Source organism: Alosa sapidissima, chromosome 4 (genome assembly GCF_018492685.1).
Source record: "Alosa sapidissima isolate fAloSap1 chromosome 4, fAloSap1.pri, whole genome shotgun sequence".
Lineage (NCBI taxonomy): Eukaryota > Metazoa > Chordata > Actinopteri > Clupeiformes > Clupeidae > Alosa > Alosa sapidissima.
In genome coordinates this window covers 7,904,763-7,931,731 of record NC_055960.1, presented here as the reverse complement: position 1 = coordinate 7,931,731, position 26,969 = coordinate 7,904,763, and the positions used below count along the sequence as shown (strand labels likewise).

The window sequence follows — 26,969 nt, the reverse complement described above, 5'->3', positions numbered from 1 at the left end:
CGCGTAATGCGCGAATGAAGTGGTCATTTGAAAGCGATGCCCACTGTAGATACGCATTTGGCTCCAGAACATAATCATGATATGGCGGCGACAATCAAGGCCAAAGAAGTATGGAGCTAAATTTGTCTCAATCAGGCTTGGAATTTCACCATTCTGGGGGCAAGGCCACTTGGCCTTCAGTTGGGCATATTTGGTGGGGGGCACAAAGGCCCCATGTCAGGGCCCCAAGGCCAAAGTTAACTATACAGTAGTAGGCTATAAAAATGATCAAAGTTGTATTTAGCCTATTCACTGCAGTAGACCTGCATCACTGTATGAAACATTACAAAAACATGAAACATGACATATTACATAGAACTGTAAATCATCTGATCATCTAATATTTACAGATATATAGGCTATATATAACATTTATTTTATATTTGGCCTGTTATGAAATCATGTATTGAACAATTTAAGCACAGCTCAGCTTTAAGAAACTCAAATAGCCTAGATGCATGCTTAGCATTTTGTGATCATTAATGCTACTTTCACATACTCTTAGTCAGCTGTCCTCTGATTTACCAATATCTAGGCGATATTTGTAACATTTATTTTGTATTTGGCCCGTTATTAAATCATGTGGAACAGTGCAAAAGCCAAAATTTGGAGACATCCATGGATGTCGAACTTTACTGCAAATTCAAAACTGGATTACTCTGGAACGGCTAACTGTACAGGGGACTGCTTTACACCTTTGTGTTCGGTAAGGTCTCCTGTTTATTCTGATATATGGTTTGTCATGTGTTAAAAGAAGGGTTCGTAAAGTATTCCACCGAGATGAATGGGTAGGGAGATCATGGGACGCAAAACCTTCAGTAGAATGTATGATTAAATTGAATGATATTGTTTACTTTTCTCGCGAACCGTTCAACACAGCAATTATCGGCTAACATTGTTTAAAAGGTGAGAAAAAGCTCTTTCATGTGATACTTGTGATGTCTGTGTGATGAATAGGCTACGTCGCGAGTAGTTCAACTGAAAAAGGGTGAATTTGGACGCACTTTCTTTCTTGCGCTGTCACTTTCTCCACTGCGTAAAAGACTAAATTAATTTGCGCTGTGAATGCCAAGATTATTTTGACAGGCCACAGGCTAAATAAAAATCGCTATTAGTAGGACGCAAAGCAGAATATTGAAAGAAGGGGGCACCAAGGCCACCGTGGCCTGTAAACCTCTGATTTTCAAAGGGGCCTCACGGCCAATGCAAGGGGCTACGACGGCCATGGCCGTCGTGGCCGCCGTGAAATTCCTACCCTGGTCTCAATAATATTTGTATATGTGCAGAGGGGGATCCACAAATATTTCTTGACTTGCATTTGTGTTTTGACATCCACAAATAAAAAAAATCATTTATAACTTGTAAATTGGTTTTCACAATTGTAGATGTGTATTTGTAAACGAAATGGCATTGGTAAAACTGAAAATTGCCTTTGTGAAATCTAATTTTGCATTTGTGGATCACCAGCACACACAGTTTTCGTTTTCGCATTTGTGGATCAGCATTTGTGGATCACGTATTTTTGAGACAAACTTTGCGGCAGAGAAGCCACCCAGATCCACAAGTAGCCTGCTGACACTGTCTAATCCAGTAGATGGCAGTGTTGTTCTATGGGACTCGTAACCAAAGATTCTTTGCTCATAACACACAGAGCTAGCGAACCTAGTTCTTAAATCTAACAAGTTATGCCTTTTACAACAAGCTTTTTGATGGATAAGTGGTGTTTAATTTCCATAATCTTTGTTTAGTAAACGCATAAAACTGTCAGTTTGCAAGCGAAATCAAGAATTACGATCTTTGAGTTTGAGAAATATTTGTGGATCCCCCTCTGCGCATGTATGCAAATATTATTGAGACAAATTTAGCTCCATAAAGAAGCAACGGGTGTCTCTGATTGACGGCAAGTGTCTACACGACTCTGGGTTTTTTGAAACCGGTGAATTTATTTGATCGGTTAATGGCCTCCTTACACCAAACAACTTTGACAAGATTTGGGAAAGATTCTTAAGAGTGGAGTCTTTTGAATAAAGCTTGAATGGGAGGCATTAGTTAAAAGACTACAATCTTTCAAGAATCTTTCCCAAATCTTGTCAAAGTTGTTTGGTGTAAGGGGGCCATTAGGTGTTTGCCTCAAGCAATATGGCCGCCGATGACTGCTAGATAAGTAGGCCTACTTGAAAAGGAAAGGTGCAGAATCTGAACTGATCTGTAAACAAATGAGATTACACTGTGTGGAATTCTGTTACATTTTCAGTTGATGGTGTGCTGCTGTACACGGCCCTCGTATACCAGGAGCCTCCGCTCATCACCAAGATCAAAAAGGAACTGGAGCAGCTTTTAAAGGTGATGCTGCTCTCTGATGTTGCCCTGATGAACTCAGGAAAGGTCCTAGGTCATACTATCTACATGGTAATGTGGGGAAATGTTTGTTTGTGTGGAGACTGAAGTCCACCACACCGAGGACATCATGCCTCCCTCTCCCTCTTGTCAGCACAGCAGCAGGAGCATCAGGCTGAGTTAAGAGAATCAGCGCAGAATGGCCCTCACCAGGATCCTGATTGCTGGAGGGCTGCTACTCTGCCTCTACACACTCTGCTCCTCCACAGCAACGGCAGAGCCGTAAGTGTGTGTATATATATATCACACACACACACACACACACACAGCAACACCAGAGCCGTGAGTATACACCCCCCCCCCCCCCCCACACACACACACACACAGCCACGCCAGAGCCGTCAGTATACATACACACACACACACACAGCAACGCCAGAGCCGTGAGTATACATACCCCTTGTCCACACAGATCACCTCTTGTACCTCCTGCTGAGGCTAGCAAGGGGCATCTATCAGGTGGAGAGGGTAGTGGGGGCATCTATCAGATGGAGGGGGTAGTGGGGGCATCTATCAGATGGAGGGTAGTGGGAACCAAATGAGAGATAAAGGATGCTTTGTGGTTCCCTTTTGGAGGTGGGATGTGTAGTCTTTGGCACGCGGACAGGGTTCCGTGTAGTGCTGGGCGGTATCACCAAAAATGTATATGACGGTTTCATGGTATATGACGGAATTTTTTTTTTTCATGCCTAATCAGGTGTTCAGCATTTTCTACTGAACAGAACAGAATTCATGTGGATGTCTTGTTAGCCAACCATGACAGTCAGGATCTTTACTAGCCAGCTAGTATTGTTCAGTTCATGTCTAGAACATTTTTATTTTTAAGGTGAGATGAATGATCCGATCGCCTACTAGCCAAATAGTTACAGCTGTGGAACAATCTCTGTGGAAACTATAGAAATTTTGTGCCGGGAAATCCCTTAACGTTTTTCCTTAACTAAGGAAACCATTTATGGTATTCCGTGCAACACCCTTAAATAAATCCCTTACTTAAGGAGAAATTAAGCCTTAAGGAGAAATTGAGCCTTAAGGGTCACAAACAGGGGTCCTGTCTGAAACAGTGTCGTGCGGTGCAGCGTTCCGAACGTTGTGTAATCAAATGCACCGGTATGGCGGTATATTAAACATTCATATCATAACGAAAATATACACCGGTATTCTGTGAACCGGTATACCGCCCAGCACACCTGCAGTATACATGGAACTAGTGCTATCTCCTCATTTGCAAGCATGAGTGGCATTAAAACATCCCCTTAGTCCTGGGCTTGCCAACCTTTTTTGGCAGGTGAGCCTATTTTGATGTCACAAAATGTTGGCGACCCATATCACAATATGAGCGCGCATCTCATCTCTGGTGTAACATCCAGTCGAGAGCGGTACTTTGATTTTTAAGCACATCAATCAAATATGTCATCCGCGCTGTCTTAAGTTTATTTTTACGTTGCTAGTACATACTAGTTTCAAGAGGTTTTTATAAATATATATTCTTATGTAACATGCTAGTACATTTTAAGATGCCTTATACTCAGCCGACCCCCATTTGAATTTCAGGCGACATGGGGTCCTGACCCCAAGGTTGGGAAACGATGCCTTAGTCATTTAATGGTCATTTAATCTGTACGAATGCTCAGAGGGGGTGTGGGGAAACACATTGCATCTCTGTAGGTCGTTCCTGGTGACCTTCCCTGCCCAGATGAGGTCAGCATCCGAAGCCAAACTGTGTGCCAGCCTCCAGAGTCCTAACGAGACTCTGCACATGTCCATATATCTGACCACCGGAGACGAGAAGAAGATGCTGCACCAGGAGACGTCAGACACAGACTTCCACCGCTGCGTCCACTTCCAGGTCAGTAGCCGGGCCAGGTACATCCACACCTGCAGGGCAGGGGCCAGGTACATACACACCTGCAGGTCCAACTACAAGCACAGGTAGACTGGGCCACAGCGTGCACTCCTCAAGCTCCAGATACGTAGCTGTGTGTGTGTGTAAAATGAGCAGGTGATTGTGCTGCCCCCTTCTGCTTAGATGTAGAGTGGCCACTCTACCTGCTGTAGGTTAGCCTGTAGTCACTATCTGCTGTAGGTTAGCCTGTGATTGTGGTCACTACCTGCTGTAGGTTAGCCTGTGGTCACTCTACCTGCTCTAGGTTAGCCAGTGATCTTGTGTTTACTCTGTTGTTGAACAGGCCCCATCGGTAAATAAAGACTCTGTGCAGAGTATCAAAGTAGAGGTCCAAGGTCGTACATCTCACTGGACTTCAGAGAGTCGGGTGAAGTTCAGGCCAAAACCTGATCCTGTGACCTTCATCCAGACAGATAAACCCATATACAGTCCAGGCCAAACAGGTACGTCCTCCTATAGACGCTTGCATGTACAGCTCAGGCCAAACGGGTACGTCCAGTCATAATAGACGCTTGCATGTACAGCCCAGGCCAAACGGGTACGTCCAGTCATAATAGACGCTTGCATGTACAGCCCAGGCTAAACAGGTACGTCCTCCTATAGACGCTTGCATGTGGTCGCAGAGTCAGTTGTTGTAAACACCCAGATGGTCCAGTTCAAGGTCTGATTCTAACTCTGATTCTCACTTGCAGTGCATTTCAGAGTGGTTACCATGGATACGGAATTCATTCCCCTTCAGCAGAAGGTGAGTCCTGCTGAGTTTTCTGACTGTTTGTGTAGTGAGATAGACGTCCCCTCAGGAGCTGTACTGTAGTGAGGTAGACGTCCCCTCAGGGACTTGTGTAGCGAGGTAGGCGTCCTCTCACTTGAGCACCCATCCAAAACAAAAAACACGAGCTCCATGACGCGCAGCCTTTATTTACTTTACTTCCTATAGCAGGATTTAGTATACATCTATTAAGTAGCGTATTCTAGTCGCCTCCGCTAATACGATTAATGATCTGCCATTCACAGTGGGGCATGTTCTTCCCTGCACACATGTAAAATATGTTAAGCCTACATTTATTCTGCCTCTCATTGGTGCTTAATGGTGTCTGTTAGTCACTTAGGGCGGCGCAAACCAGAACTCTGGGTATTTCTCATATGCATGTTTCTGATATTCTAATTGACACATACTGCCCATCTTCTGCTCTTGACTTTAAAATAAGAAATGGCAGATTTTGAAGCTGCTCTGCCTGAAGCTCATAACTGCCTAACTGGCATGTGAACAGAAACAGAGTCAACAGAAATGTACGTGTGTGGGCTGAATCTCTTAGCTGAGTGCTTTTTGCTCATATTGGGGAGTTTGGCCCTCTCTCTCTGAGGCGTAATTCAACATAAAAACTGAATGTCTGTGGCTCCCTCTACTGGTAGGTCATGGTAACTGTAACTGCCGACAGCTCGGAGCAGTTCCACGCACTGCTATGTAATCACCATCCATTCCAAATATTCTCCTCTGTAGTGCTTTATAGTGTTGGTTTTTAAACACGATCATCATTTAAATAAAGATAAAAGCACTAATCATTTCTCTTCTGTGTCCACAGTACAGCCTGGTGACACTTCAGGTGTGTACATAACGGTGTTTTATATATGTATAATCCTGTGAGGGAAATTTGGTCTCTGCATTTAACCCAATCGGTGAATTAGTGAAACACAAACGGCACACAGTGAACACACAGTGAAGTGAAGCACACACTAATCCCGACGCAGTGAGCTGCCTGCTACAATGGCGGCGCTCGGGGAGCAGTGAAGGGTTAGGTGCCTTGCTCAAGGGCGCTTCAGCCGCGGCCCACTGGTCGGGGCTCGAACCGGCAACCCTCCGGTTACAAGTCCAGAGTGCTGACCAGTGGGGCCATGGCTGCCCCTCAATGTGATGATAATGATAATTATATTATGTTTATCTAATTTACTAATGATAATTATATTTATCTATCTTACGTGCCTTTATGTTTACTCCCCCACACCATACTGTGTTTCTCCCTCGGAATTATTCTGTAGATTAATACATTAGTCATCTCATATTCCACTTGAAAATATCCTTTATTAAATTCCTTTGAACTTGACCATACATATTGTGTGAGTCTAAGGAAAAAGTGCTTGTAGACTGAAATTGAACTGGTGCAACAGCAGCACAAGTTTTAGAGTTCTGTTTTCTCAAAATGTGCGGTTTCATCAGAGTATTAAACTCTGTCGCTTGTTGGCCGTTCTCAGGATCACCGTGGCAACACCATTGGCCAGTGGCTGAACGTGTCGTCGGAGCGTAAGATGCTGCAGCTGTCTCACGCCCTCAACCCAGAGGCTACCCAGGGCTACTACATGCTGTCTGTGACCGGAGAGCAGGGTACAGGGTCTCATCAGTTTCAAGTGAAACAATATGGTATGTTGTTGTTGTCTAGCGTGACACGTGTGTGTGTGTGTGTGTGTGTGTGTTAGTGGCTTCTTGTCCCAAAGTGGGCGTGTCCCTTCGTGCTAGTCCTCCTCCAGAGTCCCACTTTCATTCCAAACTGATGAACATTCCACACTCTCATTCCACATTCCACACTCATATTCATGAACATTGCACACTCATATTCCACATTCCACACTCATATTCATGTGCAGATGAACATTCCACCCTCATATTAATGAACATTCCACACTCATATTAATGAACATTCCACACTCATATTAATGAACATTCCACACTCATATTCATGAACATTGCACACTCATATTCCACATTCCACACTCATATTCATGTGCAGATGAACATTCCACACTCATATTCATGAACATTCCACACTCATATTCATGTGCAGATGAACATTCCACACTCATATTAATGAACATTCCACACTCATATTCCACATTCCACACTCATATTCCACATTCCACACTCATATTCATGTGCAGATGAACATTCCACACTCATATTAATGTGCAGATGAACATTCCACAAAAGGTTGTATATTTAGCACAAGAATATATCTGTTATAAAGTCATCCATGTATTTAGAAGACGGGTTGGAAAATTGTCTTGGCGGACAGCCACCAAATCCAGTAAGTGACGAGTCCCTGACATTTTCCCTCACTACACATTTGGCCTACAACCTTTTTAGTCTGTTCTTGTAAGATTAGCAATCCTTCAAGATGACGCGCTATAGAGCTTTGTTTGTGTTTATATATAATATGTATAGCTATATAGGTTTGTCAGTATGTTTTTTAGGATGTTTTAAGAATAGTGGAAAGCCAACTGGCACGTTTAGGATAATAAAGTTTTTTTGTTACCATGGCGTCTCTTCCTCCTTTCAGTTTTACCCAAGTTTGACGTGACTCTCAACAGCCCAGAGTCAGTGAGTGTGGGAGCAGCAGAGATCCGACTGCAAGCATGTGCCAAGTAAGTGACATGGGGACGGGTCATTCTCAGGAAGTTCATGTGCTTTGCTGTCAATGTGTGAAAAACATGGATGCCACAACAAAGGTTAAAACATATGCTCACCAATCTGAAATACAACTGTGTTTGCTTAAAAATATGGTGTAAGATGCTGGTGAAAGAAGGATATGCAGATTTCAAGTGACAAAAATGGCAAATTCCCAAGTTCACATTAAAACTGCTGGACATGAAAGTCCACATAGACTACAGATGAACTACAACGTGACTACAAAAGTGACGACGAGCCCCCAACTGGGCAACTCCGGTGAAGTACAACAATAACATCTTCAAATAAAGTGATCCGGTGAAGTACAGCGGCCATTAAATGGATAAATCTTCAAACAGAGTGACTTGGGCTGCATCTAGATACATAGATAGATACTTTATTGATCCCCAGGGGAAATTCAAGAATCTCATTCATCTCAAAGCTCTCCTCGCTCCTCCTGCTAGTGCCCCGGAAATCGTTCAAAGCTTATGGTCATCGAGGACGTCTCATTTATCTAATTGTTCCAAGCTCGATGTCATCGAGGATGTCTCATTTATCTAAATGCAACCAGAGGAGGAGAGAATGAGGAGAGGAGAAGAGAGGCGACAGCGCCGATACGCGAGGAAATACGAGAGCATCCTATGGGGAAGTGTTCGGACGAAATTGTGCGATCATGGTCAAAGTCAAGTCGACTTTATTTATATAGCGCATTTCATACAGCGGTCATTCAATGTGCTTTACATAAACAAAAACAGGAATAGCTGATAAAAGCATAGAAGGGCAAGATCATAATAAAAAGAAAACGCACAAGGTAAAATCATTTAAAAATAAAGAACAATTAATAAGAAAAAAAGTAAAGTAATAAACAACAAGGTAGAATAAATATGTAGAAACAGTTTGGTCTGAAGTAAAACTGGCTACAGTTGGGGCCTTTTTTGATATCAAAAACCTAACAGTAGGTTTTACTAACAGGTTTTTCACCTGGGACCATGGAGGCATGTCTGATGGGTATTTAGGTCCTGCTCCATTTACTGATTTAGAAACAAGTAGTAGTGCTTTAAAGTCAAGTCCCTGCACTGGCTTCCAGTAAGTCACAGAATTAAGAATTGGAGTAATGTGGCCAGTTCTTTTTAGTTTTTGTTAGAATCCTAGCTGCATTTTTGTATCACCTGAAGCTGTTTGATAGTCTTTTTAGGAAGGCCTGTGAACAGTCCATTGCAGTAATCAACCCTGCTGGAGATAAATGCATGAATGAGTTTTTCTAAATCATGTTTTGACATCAGCCCTCTAAGTTTGGCAATATTTTTGAGGTGGTAAAAAGCTGATTTAGCTATCGCTTTCATGTGGCTGTTGAAATTTAGATCACTGTCAATTAATACACCCAAGATTTGTAACCGTACCCTTTGCTTTCAACCCTTTTGTGTCAAGGAGAGTGGCAACCCTAAGTCTTTCCTCCTTTTTACCAAATATAATTACTTCAATTTTTTCTTTGTTCAGCTGAAGAAAAATTTGAGACATCCAGGTGTCGATTTGTTCTATACACCGAGACATAGCTTCGTCACCAAACGACTATGGTCCTCTTGAATCTAAGCAAATGTGTGTCATCTGCCATCACCCATCTTGCAGTACAGCTGCAGTTGATGGAGGTTGTTTTCACCTGTTAAGCGTTGTGATTGTGTGGTCTTTTAGCCTTTAAGCGTTGTGCTGTGTGACCTTGTATCCCGTGTTGACCTTGTAGGCCGTGATCTTGTAACCCGTGTTGTCCCTGTTCTCAGGTACACGTTTGGGGCGCCTGTGCCAGGGAAGGCTACTCTGTCTTTGTGTCGAGAGACGGATATCCGAGGATTTGGAGGCGATGACGTTGATCCCACACAATCAGTATGTTGGGAAGAACTGGTGGAGGTAAAGATCTACTTCCACATCATAGTTATTCACTCTTCTGTAAATGTTGCCTCAATATGACTGATTTTGATATTAACGAAATGAACATTAAAATATAAATTAACATTTGTTATGTTTGCCACACATTTATTTCATTTCTGGCATTTAAAATGAAGTTATAACAGTAGGGATTAAAGGGCCAAGTAGACAGTGGTGGAGGAAGTTTACATTCTGACCTACAATTCTAGAGACTGTAATTCTGGTTATCTACTAGGGTGATCTGCTGAGTAATATCATTCAGCAAAACAGGAGAGCCTGAAGTTTAACGGGGTAGACAAGGGAAACGTCGGGTGGATCGTAATGCCAATTATGCTGATTGAACAGAAAAGTTGCTGAGAAAGGTGTCTTTATGATTAAGTTCAGTTTCACTTGCGCAGACGCATAGACATTGAATGAGCGCTCACGTTACTACCCCCCAATTGTAGGCTATGCATCTTTATTTAATCACACACAATTAAGGAATATTTCCTAATCTGGAAAATGTTACGTTTTTTCCGGCCACCGGTTCATTAATAGTCTACCATTCATTTGTGCCGCAAATGATCAGACGTGTGACAGAAGCATGGGCATAGCCTGTAACTTCGCTGATCCGCGGATAGCCCTAACGCTGCAGATAACAGACAGAGAAAGGCACAGAACACAGTTGCATGTACAGTGTAGCCATGGGTCTGGTGAATATAGCCTACCGAATGCAGATGGCTACAAGCTCACGCTTTGCCTGGTCTAGACTAGAAGCTTATGTTTCTAAGAATGCACGTAGCGCTCCAGAATCTTTGGTAGCAACCCCCCGGTAAAACAAACGTGTTTGTCAGAGAGAAAAAAAAAAACTGATCATAAAATGTATCGTAAAAAGGAACGATGGTGTTGTAGAAATGTAGCTGAGTAAAAGTACAGATAATTGCTGTAAAATGTAACGAAGTAAAAGTCAAAAGTATGCACTATAAATTTTACTTAAGTAAAGTACAAATACGTGGAAAATTTACTTAAGTACAGTAACGAAGTATTTGTACTTCGTTACATTCCACCACTGCAAGTAGACCATACTTGTCAACCCTCCTGTTTTTTCCGGGTTTCGGACCTATTTTAACTTTTTTCCCACTGCCTTCCCATCTTAATATTTTTTTCCCCGTAAAATATCCCATATTTTAATACTCTCATAACATTAGCCCTACCACCGCACCTGTCTGTCTATGTAGCCTACTGTTGTCCTGTTGCTACCCCCCTTGCCCTTCCAGCGAAGCAGATGTTTTCAAAGCATTGTTTTGCTTGCTTGAAGGCGACTTGGTGATATTAGTCTATTTAAGATAACAGCGTGGTTGTTGTGAGCATGATTTTGATGCCAATCTGTAGGCCATGTAACGGTAGACCTAGCTCTACACCTTGTTTAGTTAGTGCAGCAGTTTTGTTGTCTGATCTTCCTGTTGCTATCAGCAAGAATTCTATGTTGTTGATCTCGTATTTTGGGTGAGACGTGGGGATCTCCCTTATTTTCAACGCTCAATGTTGACAGCTATGAAGTAGACTGACAAACACTTCCTGAGGCTGTGATGATGCAGGTTTGTGGAGTGTTTAATTGTAACTGTGCTTGTTTTATGCCCACAGATGGACAAGTCTGGCTGTGGCTGTTATGTATTCTATATGGCAACATTTACACAGCAAGACTTGAACCAAAAACTGAGGGATATTCTAATATTCAAGGCCACAGTAGTTGAAGAAGGAACAGGTAAGCTAAAGCGACCCTTTTGAAAACTGTTTGTCCACCAAAGGTGCCTTGTCTATATTTCATTTTGTCTTCAGGTATCAGTCGTTCAGAGGTCAAAAACATAGATTTGGACTTCTCTCTTGGGAAACTCTCCTTTGTTGATACACCAAACGTAATTGAGGACGGGGCAGTTATGGAGGGCAAGGTAGGTGAAAAGGTCGTCTCTGCAAACACATCTGCCATGCATGCACTAGAAGTGCATGCACTAGTAGAACCTGCACTAGTAGAACAACAAAAACTAAAAGAACTGACCACATTACTCCAATTCTTAAGTCCTTGCACTGGCTTCCAGTAAGTCACAGAATTGACTTTAAAGCTCTATTGCTTGTTTATAAATCAGTAAATGGAGCAGGACCTAAATACCCGTCAGACATGCTTCAGCAGTACACACCTTCGCGTCCTCTCAGGTCCCAGGTGAAAAACCTGCTAGTAAAACCTACTGTTAGAACTAAACATGGTGAAGCAGCTTTTAGCTGCTATGCGGCTCAGCTGTGGAATCAACTTTCGGATGACATCAAAAAGGCCCCAACTGTAGCCAGTTTTAAATCTAGACTTAAGACCAAACTGTTCTCAGATGCTTTCTGCTAACTGTGCCAAGTTACAAATTCTGAATCTGCCTTGATAATTATTCTACTTTATCTTTTATTACTTTTTTTTTACTACTTTTGCCTTTGTTTTTTGCTTACTAATTATCCTTTATTTTTAAATTATTTTACCTTGTGTTTTATGTTTTCTTTTTATTATGATCTTTACCTTTTAACTATTCTTTGACTATATTTCCCTTCTATGCTTTTATTTGTTATTATTGTTTGGTTTTGTTTATGTAAAGCACATTGAATGACCTCTGTGTATGAAATGCGCTATATAAATAAACTTGACTTGACTTGACTAACCTTGCATGCAAAATAATTGCCCTTCTGGGACAAATAAAGTGTTACTACTACTTTCTCTGCAGATCAAAGCGACCCATTACAATGACACTGGCATCGCTGGGAGGATGGTCCATCTGTTCAAAGGTCCGAGATGGAATGCAGAACTTCTGCTGAACCTGACCACAGACTCCGTTGGAGTGGCCCAGTTCTCTCTCAACACAGCTCCTTTCCCAGGGGACTTTGAGCTCTTTGTAAGCTGGTCACTAGAGTCTTCTGGAAAAATCAGTGAATGCACTGCAGAAAAGCTACGTCTAGTGTCTATGTGAACGTGTTGTGTATAGATTGTGCACAAGCTAATGCTAGTATATTTGAGTCTCTGCGTGTGAGTGCGTGATGCGTATATTCTACACAAGCTACTGCTAGTGTAGTTGAATCTTTGTGTGAGTGTGTCATGTGTATATTGTACACAAGCTAGTGCTAGTGTAGTTGTGACGGTGCTTTGTGGAAGATCCAGGCATTCCTCCTTTCTCATCTCTAATGCCTCTTCCTTTCCAGGCCAGCCTAACTACAGACACCAACACATACAGACCATATAACACCCCATACTATGACTCGGCATCAAAGTCTGTGTCCAGATTAAGAACAGCATCTCCAGACTCGGCGTCCTCCAGCTCTCTGGCCATAATAGATGACAAAATAGATGATGCTCTTCAGTGTGGCAAAGACGTACCCATCACCATTAAGTACACCTTCACTGGGGAGACTTTCAACGCAGACTCTGTGGATGTCATTTATATGGTATGTGGAATACAGGTTCCATTACAGACATCTAAAGTCATTTGAATACTTTGTCATTAGGTTTCCTTGTTTGTTGCAGGTTTTATCAAGAGGACAGATTGTTCATCATGGTTTTGCTGAAGCTTCAGTGAAGGGTTCTCCACCAGTAACTCTGGGTGAGGTTTCCTTCCAGTTGTCCGTCAGTGCTGAGATGGCCCCCTCAGTGCAGGTCCTGGCCTACTGTGTCTTACCCAGTGAGACGGTTCTGGCTGACAGCAAAACCTTCTCAACGGAGAAGTGCTTCATAAACAAGGTACCACACTACAGCATGATATTGTCATGGTAGCACACTACAGCATGTTGTCATGGTAGTGCACTACAGCATGATGGTTGTCATGGAACACACTACAGCATGTTGTCATGGTAGCACACTACAGTGCAATGGTGTAATGGGAGCACACTACAGCATGTTGTTGTCATGGTAGCACAGTAGAGCATGTCATGGTAGCACGCTAGATCAAGGTAGTGGAAAGTTGTCTTTGTCCTCCTCTGCTGCTCTGTGATTGGTTGATAATATGCTGTTGTGTACACAGGTGTCGGTGCAGTTCTTCCCCCCTAAAGCGGTTCCTGGAGAGAAGAGCTCCCTGCAGCTGTCCGCCCAGCCTGGCTCTCTCTGCGGCCTCAGCGCTGTGGATCAGAGCATCTTCATCCTGGAACCTGGGAAACGCCTGAACGCTGACAAGGTTACCAGCACCATGACGACATAGATCTGACCCAGAGGGGACTGGGCCTCTGACGCTCATATGTATTACTGCCCATTACTGCCTGAAGAGAGGAGGAGGAGGGTGGGGGGGGGGGGGGGGGGGATGATGCCTGGAGGGGGGGGGGGGGTGATGATGATTCCTGAAGAGGGGGGGGGTGATGGGGAGGAGGGGGGTGATGATGCGTTCCTCTTCCCCTCTAGGTTTTTGATCTGTTCCCGCCGATGGACTCATTTGTGGATTATGAAGTTGAAGATCCAGTAGAGTGTCTGAAAGTGAGACCGCGGCGATCTTTGTACTATCCTCCGGGACTCTCTGCAACTGATGCCTTTGCAGCTTTCCAGGTCTGAAAAATAAGCACTTGAACACAGAATAAGTCCATATCCTAATGTCCATAATATCTGTGAAGGAGGAGTCTATCTGCATCTGTGTCTGTTTTAGAGGTTGGGGCTGAAGGCTGTAACTAACCTGGTTTTGCGGACACCAGACTGCTTACTGTACCGGGGGGAGACGTACCACAAGGGATTCGGTAAGAGCACTTAAACATGAAACACACTGTAGACCTTGAATTGAGACACTGTAACCTAATTTAACAATGAGGCTCAATTTACTTGGTGTTTGTAGACCTGACCATTGACCAAGGCCTCTGATTGCTCTAATTAACACTACAGTCCTGTGTCAATGCCATCGCCATAGCAATAACAATGGCTCCCAAGCCTCTCCGAAGGCCTCCAAGCCATTTGTAAAGCAGAAGATGTTATACCTACCAGTCTAAAGCAGAGAGCAGTTTGCTGTGGATGGCAGTAGTAGCACCTTATTTCCAGATCGCGTAGCGTCACAGAGAGAGAGATATGGCACATTCACTGCCTTCAGATCAGCGTAGCGTCAGAGAGAGAGATATGGCACATTCACTGCCTTCAGATCAGCGTAGCGTCACAGAGAGAGAGATATGGCACATTCACTGCCTTCAGATCAGCGTAGCGTCACAGAGAGAGAGATATGGCACATTCACTGCCTTCAGATCAGCGTAGCGTCAGAGAGAGATATGGCACATTCACTGCCTTCAGATCAGCGTAGCGTCAGAGAGAGATATGGCACATTCACTGCCTTCAATATCAATGGGATCAGATCTCTTACGAAATTCTTACCTTTATGTCAGCAGTAATTGTTTAGGCGCAAACACAAATTCACCATTTAACAAGGGACATTCGAGGGACATTTAAAGTTTCCAATGTCGAGGGACATTTTCTAAATCTGTGAACCCCATTTTAATACCTTAATGCTGTCTGTGTGTGTCTGTCTGTCGTTAAACAACATGTAAAGGATTTGGTCAGCGTCAGTAGGTCAGTAGGTATGGGCACTCTACCTTTCATGTCCACAGATGCAGGCAGACTATCACCTCAAGCCTCTGCTGCTGACATGGGGGGTTAATCGTGATGTGCACCGGTGCCCTGACGTGGGGGGGGAGGGGGAGAGACTGGGGGGGGGGAGCAGAGAGGGCAGGTACTGCATACTGCATACTGCACATGTTGTACGAGTTTGTTTCTGCTTGATAGGGTATCCGTATCCCAAGGTGGCCTTTGGAGTTGCTGGAAATGCTGCACCAGATGCTCCAGTGCCGGAAAGTGTTGGTGTGACTGTTCGTACAATCTTCCCTGAGACGTGGATCTGGGACCTGGCAGAGGTCGGGTAAGTGGCCATGTAGAATCAGGGATCCTGTTTCCAGCACTAGTCTCCAGCCCCATAACCAGCTCCCCATATCCAGCCCCATCACGTTGCTCTAACGTTGCTCTAACGTTGCTCTAACGTTGCTCTAACGTTGCTCTAACGTTGCTCTTCACAGGGGGTCTGGAGAAACACAAGTCCCTCTCACTGTCCCTGACACCATCACCACCTGGGAGATGGAGGCGTTCTGCCTGTCCCCCCAGGGCTTCGGTCTGGCCCCACCAGTTCAGCTCACAGTGTTCCAGCCCTTCTTCCTCGAGCTCTCCCTGCCCTACTCCATCATCCGTGGAGAGACCTTTGAGCTCAAAGCAACAGTTTTCAACTACCTGCCCAAGTGCATCATGGTATTGCAACAGTTTTCAACTACCTGCCCCAGTGCATCATGGTATTGCAACAGTTTTCAACTACCTGCCCAAGTGCATCATGATATTGCAACATTTTTCAACTACCTGCCCAAGTGCATCATGGTATAGCAACAGATCATGCTCTGAGCATAAGGACTTTGAACTTTCTGGTAGCCAAAGTGTGTTCTGATTGAATTACTTAATTAGCTGTGTGTGTGTGAGTGTGTGTGTGTGAAACTCGATTCCCTCTCTAGCTTTTTATTTCAACATACTGTATTCGCCCCACAGGGTTACATTGTAGAATCATCCGACGTTGGTATGAAACATGGTGCCCATGATTTGAGTCGTCTGAACTCTTTATTTTTGTGTGTGTGTGTGTGTGTGTGTGTGTGTGTGTGTGTGTGTGTGTGTGTGTGTGTGTGTGTATGTATATATACACACACACACACACATATATATACACACACACACACACACACGGTATATGTGTGTATGTATGGCTCTGTAAAATACTGTGTACCGTTGCATCTCGTGTGTGTGTGTGTTAAACGAGTCCCTCTCTGGTAGGTCACAGTGACTCCAACCCCTTCATCAGACTTCACTCTGACCCCCTCCTCTGATGGCCAGTACTCCTCCTGTCTGTGTGCAGATGGGAGAAAAACCTTCAAATGGACGCTAGTGCCCTCTGTACTCGGTGAGTAACGCTGAGAGAGTTAAAGGAAAGTGGGTAACTTTATTAGACACTGGGACCCTCTGTACTCTGTGAGTAATGCTGAGAGCGTAGAGACACTGTAGTAGTGGACACTGCTGAAGCTGACCTGGGGAAACTTGCCTGCAGGAGAGATGAGCGTGACTGTGAGTGCGGCCGCTGAGCCGTCTCGGACTCTGTGTGGCAATGAAGTGGTGACCGTCCCAGAGAGAGGCCGCGTAGACGCAGTCACTCGCTCCCTCAAGGTCAAGGTAGGCATGCCAGTAGTCCTGCACAAGAACCTCTAGAGCTAAAATCACACTTCTAACATCTGTAACTTCTCTTTTGTAAGGCGGAAGGAACCGAGAAGGCAAGAAGTTTCAGCTGGCTCTTATGTCCAAAGGGTGAGCTCCAATCTTCTGTGTCTATAGTTCACGTGTTGTCCTTATGCATACTCTATGGAATGTATTAATAGATTCTTGTGTTAAAAGGAACCTGATGCTATTCTTGCATGCACTGTTATGTCCATGTATTTTGCCCAGACCTTTATTCATATTAGACCACTGGCCATTGGCCTGCTTGGCCCCCAACTCAGTTCCATGTTGTGTCCACAGGGGGCGCCCTGACGGAGGAGGTGGAGCTGACACTCCCAGGGGATGTAGTTAAGGGATCAGCCAGAGCCTCTGTGTCTGTGCTAGGTACCAACAGTCACATACAACACACGCTTCATATGCACAGCAGAGCCTTACATTGGCTGACTGACTGCTGAAACCCTAACCATGTTTGTCCAACACTCCATGCCTCCTGCAGGAGACATCTTAGGTCGTGCTCTGAAGAACATCGACAGCCTCCTGCAGATGCCTTATGGTTGTGGGGAGCAAAATATGGCCGTCCTCTCCCCAAATATCTACATTCTGCAGTACCTGCAGAACACTGGCCAGCTCACTGCAGACATTAAGGAGAAGGCCACCAACTTCCTCAAAAGCGGTGAGATGTTCTCTTCCTTTTGACAGTAGAGGGCAGTAGAGGGCACATGTCTATGTTCATTATTATGTATCCATCCTGGATAGTAAACCCCTGAACAAGATGGCACCTCTAACTTTTGAGTTCTGTGTGGTAGGCATGACTAATGACTATTTCCCATTTACCTTTGTAGCACCGGGTTGAACCCCTTTTGCCTTCAGAATTGCCTTAATTCTTTATAGCATACACTACCACTACCTCACGGGATCAAAAGAGTATACATACTTATATCTACCAGTCAAAAGTATGGACACACACACACACACACACACACACACACACACACACACTACATGGTACAACAATACCTACAACATCCAAAGTATGACAGAAGACAAAGCTCTCTAGAAATATATTATGACCATGTGTCACATTTCGTATTCTTCACTGTTTACCTCTATATCAAATTTGTTGATAATTGATTATTTTATTGATTTGATATTATTAAAGCCAACTTCATTCTTTTGAAGCAGTGCCTCCCTGTGGCCACACCCCTGGACACGCCCCTGATCTTTAGCAGTGCTCTCGATCACGTCTACATGCCTAAATGCATTGAGTTGCTGCCATGTGATGGGCTGAATAGATATCTGTTAATGAGCAGTTGAACACATGTGCCTAATACAGTGGCTGGTGATTTGGAACATAATAATGAGTAATATGGTTCTAATCAACAGGATACCAGAGGCAGCTGAACTATAAGCATCCTAATGGAGCATACAGCACGTTTGGAACAGGAGATGGAAACACATGGTGAGTCCATCCTGGTTCACAAAGTAAGACACCTGTAGACCACAAGACTCTTGATGTTGTTCTATCACATGCTTTTAATCTGGACATGGTTGATGTAATAGATACTGCATTCTCTGACCACAAATCGGTAACGTTTAATGCGCCGTTTCCCATGATTCAACACATGGCTACTAAAACATCACAGTGCCACTCAAGGAGGTCCTCCCCCTCTACGGCCTCAAATGCATCCTCTCCCCGATCTCTGCACTGAACAGGTGCTTTAAAGCTAATTGTGTTTCTGCATTAAAGCGTAACTCACCAAAATGCAACCTAGGGTCGTCTTGTGAATGTACCCGAGTCAAACTTTCATTTAAAAGCATAATTAGGACCGAAGCGCCACTTTTAAGATTGACAGTATTGTAATCGCCTTGTAATTATTGTATTGCCCTTTATACTGGAGTTGATGAATCATCTCTTGCAAGAGTTGGTACAAAACGCAACCGCTAGACTGCTTACCAGGACAAGGAAACGGGAACACATCACTCCAGTACTGCACTGGCTTCCTGTTAAATTTACAATCCAGTATAAAGTGGCATTGACTGTTTTTAAATCACTAAATGAGCGTGCTCCCGGTTATGTCACAAACATGCTGAACTTTTCCACTCAATAACGACCACTAGGATCTGCATCCCACGCAGAGCTGCCGAGCCAAAGCAAGGAGCGCAGCGGATGGAGTTTTGTTGGAGCGCTTTTTAATTTGGAGGCCGGAGCAGCCCCTCTGTTCCGCTCCGATTCCGCTCACACCAAGAGTCTGAGGCCCAAATTCACCCAGATTTCATTAGGGATGTGCCGATCCAGCTTTTTGCACTTCCGATCCGATACCAATATTGTAGCTTTTAGCATCGGCCGATATCGATACCGGCCGATCCAAGCATGTATTAAAGATTAAAGATATTTACTTATTTTGTTGTTATGCTCATGTTGAAAAGGGTTTTACTCTTAAGAACAACTAGCCAACTTAATTAGGTTAGTTTGAATAATCCACAGTGGTTGGTAATGAGAAGCTGACCTGTTTATTCTTAACAGGGTTAAATAAATACAAAATAATAAATAGTCAATTAACCACACAAACTGAATTGGCATCAGTGCTCTGCTCAAGAGTGTAAACCAAGGCTTAAAAAAGCCATCAGTGTAAACAATATTGTAAACAATATAAAATTACATATAAAAGCAACACACACAAAACCTGAGTAGAAAATAGTCAAATTACCACACACACTGCATTGGCTATAACAACCCAAATAACTGTCACGCCTTCTACAGTATTGCTATCTCCTCCACACTTTACTGCTCCATCTCCATACTCCAATTTCTACTGTTTGCCCTGGCTGCAGTCTGAGCATGATGGGGAGATTCTTCTTCACAAAGGTGATCATTTCAACATGCTCAGGTGTCAGCCTGCTCCTGTGCTCATCAATGATAAGTGAGACTGCGCTAAAAAGCCTCTCACTGTTGCGTTTTAAAAGCGAAACTGATGCCACAACTGGTCTGTGTTTGCTGAAGTAACCTAGGCTACATTTTTTATTACAGAAAATCAAGCAACATAGCAAGTAGGCCTATCTACACTATTTAGAGACAGGAGCTTAAGTTTACCGCGACAACAGCTGCCACTAATTCACATCGTCGTAGGCTGCGCTGATGCACAGACTAAACGGTAAAAAAAGTTATGATGGCCTACTGGAAGCTTCTGCCCTTTTGGATGTGTAGAGTTGTAGGCCTAGGTGCACTTAGTTGTTAGCGATTGACCAGGTTGCTTTTTGAAATGAAATGCGTTTGTTAGACTTTAATAGGAAAATTAAAGTGCGTGCTGTGCCTATACATTACACAACAATCTTAAATCGCGGAGATAGCTTTGCCTGTCTAACGAATGTTGTCAGCAGCAACATGCATAAGAGCCTTAATAGTAAGAGGGTCTCGCGGACACTCGCGGTCGCGGTTAACATTTAGGCTATATTAATTCAACTGACATGAAATGTTTGCTCGATAACTTTAAATTCTTAGTTGGACATGCACAGACAAGTGGGATGCTGGACAGGTCGCTAGGTGTGCTGAAAAACGCGGACCGGATTTGGGGGGAAAAGCTGAAAAAAACTGGAATGGATTACCTACATCGGTGCGCTGGAAAACACGGACCGGAGTTTTGAAAACAAACTGTATCGGGAGTCCGGATCGGGCCGATCCCATATTTTTTGCTAATATCGGCGGCCGATCCGATCCAAATATCGGATCGGGACATCCCTAGATTTCATGTCTTCGGAATGAAACCAAGACCGTTACATTTCAAAGATATTGGCCATAGTAAGTTCGTTAGGGATGGAGTTGCTAAATATTTTAGAAAGGAAACTGAATGTCATAGCCTAGGGCCTACTGTACAAGCGTACTATTCCTACAAAACAACTAGATACTAATAATGTAGAGCAAGAACATCCATGTGGTGGTTCCAGTGAGTAAACATTGATTTTGGAATTTAAGATGGTGTGGAATTTTGCGGAAACATGAGTGTTACGGAGAGCAAAAACGTGAGCAATTTGAATATGCTTCATATCAAGTAGCCTAAGGCTGAAGTATAACTTGGATGCTAAACCTGTGTTATTTAGGCAATTAATCCCACTGATCCTTTTAGTTTTAGGTTTATGTGTATTGACATTACCAAGCTTGTTCCTTGTTGCACTGTCGGTGTTGCATTATCTTTTACAATAAATGTTCTATGAGTGACATTGCCGTTGCTCTTAGATCTTTGGGATTTACGTTTTCTAAGGTGACAATTTGGCTTGTAGATTATTGCTTAGTATTATATTAGTAATAGTAATATTGCTTAGAATTGCTTTAAATTGCTTAGTATTATATTAGTAATAGTAATATTAGATTAGTGCTTTCAGTATCCATGCAACGCCTCTGGAACAGCTTACCACCGGAACTCTAATCGGCATCACCTGTGACTGTTTTTAAATCTCTACTAAAAACCCATCTCTTCAGCCCCAGCTGGGGCACCTGCACCGTACGGCGGCGGCCCGGGTCCGATTCCCGCCTCGTGGTCCTTTCCGGATCCCACCCCGACTCTCTCTCCCATTCACTTCCTGTCACTCTCCACCGTCCTATCATTAAACGCATAAAAAGACCAAAAATATATTTTAAAAAAATTTATTATATAATATCTAAAAATTTTTTTAAAAAAAACCATCTCTTCAGACTTGCTTTTAACAGCCACTGAGCCTGTGGAACTATGGATTTGATGCCACTTGTATTTTGTCTGTATATTTATATGTCTGTTTCTCTCGTTTTGGTTTTTGTCTGGAGGTGTCGGCTGTAGTTGATGCTTGAATCATCTTTTAAACTCTGTCTTTTTTAACTGTGAAGCACTTTGGAATGTAATGTGCTATAGAAATGAAAATGACTTGCATACAATGCTCCTAACCTTAGACCACAGCTCTTACCTCTGGACAGAAGCAAACTCAGCGTTGTGTCCATCTCTTCTCCCAGGCTCACTGCATTTGTGTTGAGGTCGTTTGGAAAAGCAAAGTCCTTTGTCTACATTGATCCAAAAGTTATAACGGATGCGAGCACTTGGCTTGGAGGAAACCTTCGACCAGATGGTGTTTTCAATATGCAGGGGAAACTCTTCAACAACAGAATGAAGGTCTGACCTGTATGATACTGGATGCTGAATTCTATTTCATTTCTACTGCTTTCAGCACCTGGATTTCAATCACATGCACGTGCAGGTCGAGTGTTTATATCAACAAAGTCACTCGTGACATGGGGTGACGCATGACCCCGTCCTGGTACTTAAGGTGTGCTCACCCCGGAAGTGACCTCTTGAAATCTTCTCGTGTGGAAGCAGGTTGTTTAGAGTGTTGGCATATTTTCGTGGACGAACGCTGGAATCTTTTCAAACCGTACAGTTGGAGCTGCGATTTTCTCGCCCTCTTATAAGACTGCGATTTGTCTACGTGACTTTCTATTATGATCGGTAAGTACACTTTTCTTTATTAATACCGTTACGAGTGAGCTCGCTCTACTGTGGCAACTAGGCCTATGTGGAATCGTTTGGGTGTTTTTTCGCCTTCTAGCGATTCAGGGTGCCTTAAATACATTTTTGTTTATTGAAATGCTTTCGCGGTCTCGCGGGCTTCTTGAGTTAATGACGGATCTTGTGTTTTCCGCAACATCTTCCTAAGTGAGTTAGAATTCAAGCGAATTCCGCTTTTGTATTGGAAGTGCTAATTTCACGTTTATGAGATTGTTTGTTCGCGTTTTCAAACGCTCTCTTCTGTTTCTTATTTCTAAACTAAGGTGGCGAGGTGAGCGCGTGTTCGCTCCTTATTTGCGCATATTTGTTTAGCCTACTGCGTTTGATAGCCTCCCTGATTTGTTGCGTTTGATTAGCCTCCCTGATGAACTGGAGGATGGCCACGATAAGTGTCCAAGCTGTCTGGGCATGGAACACTTAAGGCAGGGTTTGACAGACCAGGCTTGCATGAATTGCAGTTGCCTGAGCGTAGCTGCAAGGACTGCTAGGCTAGCCCAACTAGAATGGGGGTTAAACTCCCAACCACCCCCTGCAAGGAGCCGCATGGGATCCCCAAAAGCAGAAACGCAGAGCAGACACACGGGAGGCCTCTGCTAAGAGGAGGCTTAAACTCCCTACGCCAGATCCTTTAAACCAGAAGGTAGAAGACATGGCTTCGGAGTTCACTCAGATTAAAGCGATGCTCCTTAATCTACAAGGGGAGCACAGCCTGCTGGCGATCACGCAGCAGCCGCTTCAAGGTCTTCATCAGAGCAGCCCCCTGTGCTGTCCCCAGCTGGGGGTGCCCGAGAGGAGGATGGGCTCTCCGAGGCTCTGATAGAGAGCACATCGACGGTTGATGAGTGGGCGGATGATCTGGGAGATGTAGAGTCTTATGGCTCGTACACCCAGGATGCTTCTGGACACAGCTCACAGAAGGGCTCAGTTGCTAGCCACACATCAGCGATCAAACCCGCTGTGAAGATAGCGCTGGCACGCCTGGGCTTAGATGCAGCACCAGCGCAGGTAGGCCCCTTCTACTGCATCTTTTAGCGTGCCTCCTTCAGCTCCTTTCATTGAGGAGTTACAGAGATGCTGGGCTGACCCCAGACGTTTCTCCCATCTCCCCAGCGACTGCAGAACCCTGGCTAGTATGCAGGATGCAGCCAGTCATGGGCTGGACCGCATGCCGTTTATAGGGCCGGCACTTGCCGCCCTTATCCTTTCACCTGATGAGGCATTAAGGCCAGATGCACGTTGTCCCCGGCCACAGTGTCGCCTGACTGACGAGCTTATTGGGAAGAGCTATGACTCACCGGCGCGGGTTGCGCGCATAGGCAACTCAATGTCGCACCTTATACTGTCCCTGTCACAGACCCTCCAGTCCTCTGGAGCAGACCAGTCGGCAGAAGTGCTGAGTGAGGCCTCACTGAAAGCATTTGGGTACATGACAAGGGAACTGGGGAGACTAATGTCGTCCCTGACCCTGACACGGCGACAGATATGGCTGGCTCAGTCACCATTGTCTGAGCCCTGCAGGAAAGCCCTTTGTTGTCTCACGGTGGTTCCTGGACAACTCTTTGGGCCTGCCGCACAGCAAACGCTCGAACGCAGCCTACAGGTAACGCAAACCAGGCAGCAGTTTGCTAGCCTGCGCCGTGTATCCGTTCGGGGACAGAGGCCCGCTACGGCGGGTGATACTCTTCAGCCAATAAGGCGGACCTTTGCACAGGGGTCAACAAGGCCAGAGCGGTTTCGCCGGCCTGCTGAGAACCAACCCTCACAGGGAACGGCGCACGCCTGAATATTGCCCCTTTCGGAATAGGAGGGGGCGAGGAGGTAGACAGTGACGTCTACAGGCCGGCGGTCGGACGTTTCACCAGAGAACAGCTCAATTACTGGGAAGTGAATACAGCAGACCCCTGGGGTAGTGTCAACCCTGTCAAAAGGGTACACCATCCAGTTCAAGCACCGACCGCCGAGGTTTCAAGGGGTCAAAATGACTGAAGGACCAGGGCAAGGCTCTGGCCCTACGCCAGGAGGTTCGGGCCCTCCTGGAAAAGGGGGCCCTCCAGCAACTAGGGTCACCATCACAAGACTGTGGGTTCTATACACATATTTTTTAATTCCAAAGAAGGGGGGTGGACTTCGCCCCATACTGGATCTAAGGCTGTTGAACAGCCATCTAAAGGTATTCAAATTCCATATGCTTCACACAGCAGAGGTATTACAAAGCGTCAAGCAAGACGTCTGGTTTACAACCATAGACCTGAAAGATGCATATTTTCATATTCCAATTGCACTTCACCACAGGCAATTCCTCCGCTTCGCTTTCGAGGGGAGGTCTTACCAGTTCCGGGTCCTGCCATCGGAATCTCTCTGGCCCCCCGGACCTTAACAAGATTTGCTGCGGCAGCCCTGGCTCCGCTTCAAGGCAGAGGTATGCGCATCCTTCTTTACCTAAATGATTGCCCTTGTCTGGGAACAGAGAAGCCAGAGGCATTAAGGGACTCAGCCCTGCTAGTCGCTCATGTCACCAGGCTAGGGCTAACTGTGAATTTCGGGAAGAGCTCCCTAATCCCCAGCCAGCAGACGGTGTTCATTGGAATCGAAACTGGACTCGCAGACAATGAGGGCAACCCCATCTCAGAGGAGGGTAGGCGAGATTCTCCTCTGCATAGTGTGATTCAGGAGAGGCTGAGCTCTGACGCTCAGGTCCTTCCAGGCGCTGTTGGGCATGCTTACAGCAGCTTCTTCCGTAGTCCCCCTGGGCCTTCTTTTCTTTGAGGCCTCTCCAAATATGGATGAACAGGCTAGGGTTTCATCCAAAGCACCACAGGCACAGACTGGTGACCGTTACCACCAGTTGCCTAAAAGGGTTACAGCCATGGAAGAAGCATTCGTTCCTGACTGCCGGGGTTCGTTTAGGGATCATACCTTCTCGCAGAGAAGTGGTAGAGACCGACGCATCCCTGGCCGGATGGGGGGCTGTTTGGCAGTGCAGAACTGCCCAAGGCACATGGGACCCTTGACAGAGGGAACAAAACATAAATTTGTTGGAGCTACAGGCAGTCGCTCTTGCTCTCGAGCATTTCCTGCCAGTCTTAGCAGGGAGACATGTCCTTATAAGGACAGACAACATGTCAGTGGTTTACCATATCAACCACCAGGGGAGCACAAGGTCTCTAGCATCCCTGAGGCTGATTCAGCAGCTACTCTCATGGGCCTACCCTCGGCTATTGAGCCTGAGGGCAATGCACATCCCAGGCACACGGAATGTCACAGTGGACTTCTTGTCCAGGCAACACCCCGATCCAGGGGAATGGAGGCTGAACCTAGAAGTGGTGCACGCCATCTGGCACCAATATGGCAGAGCGGAGGTGGATCTTTTCGCCTCTCAAGCCACAACACACTGCCCCCTCTGGTTCTCACTCAGGGAGTCAACAAGCCCCTTGGGCCAGGATGCGCTGCCGCATGGGTGGCCCCAGCAGCTCCTATATGCATTCCCCCCACTCCCGCTCATACTACCCACTCTAGAGAGGATTCTCTGGGAGGGCCACCAAGTGCTGCTTGTAGCCCCCAGGTGGCCAGGGAGAGTCTGGTTCCCGGTGCTATGCAGCCTACTGGACGGACAGCCTTGGCGTCTCCCTGTGCGCATAGACCTCCTCTCTCAGCTGGGTGGCCGGATCTGGCATCCGAACCCAGCACGATTGCAACTTTGGGTGTGGCCTCTGAAGGGCCTGAACCACTGCTAGGGGCATGTGACCCTGCAGTGGTACAGACTATCCACAACTCACGGGCACCTTCCACTAATGCGCTTTACGCTAATAGGTGGAAGCTTTTTATACAATGGTGCCAAGAACATGGACAGGAGCTATCCTCAGTTTTCTACAATCGCGGTTTGATGACGGACTGGCGGCATCCACTATCAAGGTGTATGTAGCTGCAATATCAGCTAGGCATAACAAGGTAGAGGGAGTTACAGTGGGATCCCATAGTCTGGTGACCCGTTTTCTCAAGGGTGCTCAGCGACTGAGGCCCCCTCAAAGAAGGATGATACCTTCCTGGGACTTGCCGCTGGTGCTGAATGCACTGTGTCGGCACCCTTTTGAACCTCTGGGGAGGTCGGGATTAAAATGGTTGTCTTTGAAGACTGCTTTTCTCCTAGCCATGTCATTGGCGAAGAGAGTGGGAGAGCTACACGCGCTGTCTGTCAGCCGGGAGTGCCTACAATGGACTTCCGATGGCACAGGGGTGACCCTGTGGCCGAACCCGGCATTTTTACCTAAAACCTTCTCTGCAACGTATGCTAACCAGCCGCTCAGTCTGGGAGCATTCGAGCCCCCAGCCCAGGGAGAGGAACCGGGGCAAGGTGACATTCTTCTATGCCCAGTCCGAGTATTGAAAGCCTATATCGAACAGACCGCTGCCCTCCAGCAGTCACATTCATTATTCATCTGCCACACTGGACATGCGCGGGGCCTGGCTTTGTCCAAGCAACGG

General features: G+C 45.3%; 1 protein-coding gene across 2 annotated transcripts in view; it reads left to right on the top strand.

Annotated features, from left to right (window-relative positions):
- Positions 1 to 2,287: 2,287 nt before the first annotated feature.
- Positions 2,288 to 26,969, top strand: part of LOC121706378 (alpha-2-macroglobulin-like protein 1) — a 28,811-nt gene continuing 4,129 nt past the window's right edge. Inside the window, exons 1-26 of one of the 2 annotated variants that reach the window (XM_042088038.1) lie at positions 2,288 to 2,382; positions 2,531 to 2,658; positions 4,102 to 4,282; positions 4,623 to 4,782; positions 5,032 to 5,084; positions 5,923 to 5,943; positions 6,590 to 6,755; positions 7,669 to 7,753; positions 9,551 to 9,677; positions 11,319 to 11,439; positions 11,514 to 11,623; positions 12,434 to 12,601; positions 12,906 to 13,148; positions 13,228 to 13,440; positions 13,721 to 13,870; positions 14,092 to 14,232; positions 14,330 to 14,417; positions 15,445 to 15,577; positions 15,732 to 15,957; positions 16,525 to 16,651; positions 16,796 to 16,917; positions 16,998 to 17,049; positions 17,260 to 17,343; positions 17,456 to 17,632; positions 18,343 to 18,418; positions 21,938 to 22,094. In XM_042088038.1, coding sequence (XP_041943972.1) covers positions 2,576 to 2,658; positions 4,102 to 4,282; positions 4,623 to 4,782; positions 5,032 to 5,084; positions 5,923 to 5,943; positions 6,590 to 6,755; positions 7,669 to 7,753; positions 9,551 to 9,677; positions 11,319 to 11,439; positions 11,514 to 11,623; positions 12,434 to 12,601; positions 12,906 to 13,148; positions 13,228 to 13,440; positions 13,721 to 13,870; positions 14,092 to 14,232; positions 14,330 to 14,417; positions 15,445 to 15,577; positions 15,732 to 15,957; positions 16,525 to 16,651; positions 16,796 to 16,917; positions 16,998 to 17,049; positions 17,260 to 17,343; positions 17,456 to 17,632; positions 18,343 to 18,418; positions 21,938 to 22,094 — 3,264 coding nt within the window. In that variant the 5' untranslated portion in view covers positions 2,288 to 2,382; positions 2,531 to 2,575. The remainder of the gene's footprint in view (positions 2,383 to 2,530; positions 2,659 to 4,101; positions 4,283 to 4,622; positions 4,783 to 5,031; positions 5,085 to 5,922; positions 5,944 to 6,589; positions 6,756 to 7,668; positions 7,754 to 9,550; positions 9,678 to 11,318; positions 11,440 to 11,513; positions 11,624 to 12,433; positions 12,602 to 12,905; positions 13,149 to 13,227; positions 13,441 to 13,720; positions 13,871 to 14,091; positions 14,233 to 14,329; positions 14,418 to 15,444; positions 15,578 to 15,731; positions 15,958 to 16,524; positions 16,652 to 16,795; positions 16,918 to 16,997; positions 17,050 to 17,259; positions 17,344 to 17,455; positions 17,633 to 18,342; positions 18,419 to 21,937; positions 22,095 to 26,969) is intronic. The other variant, XM_042088040.1, reaches the window with a different exon arrangement.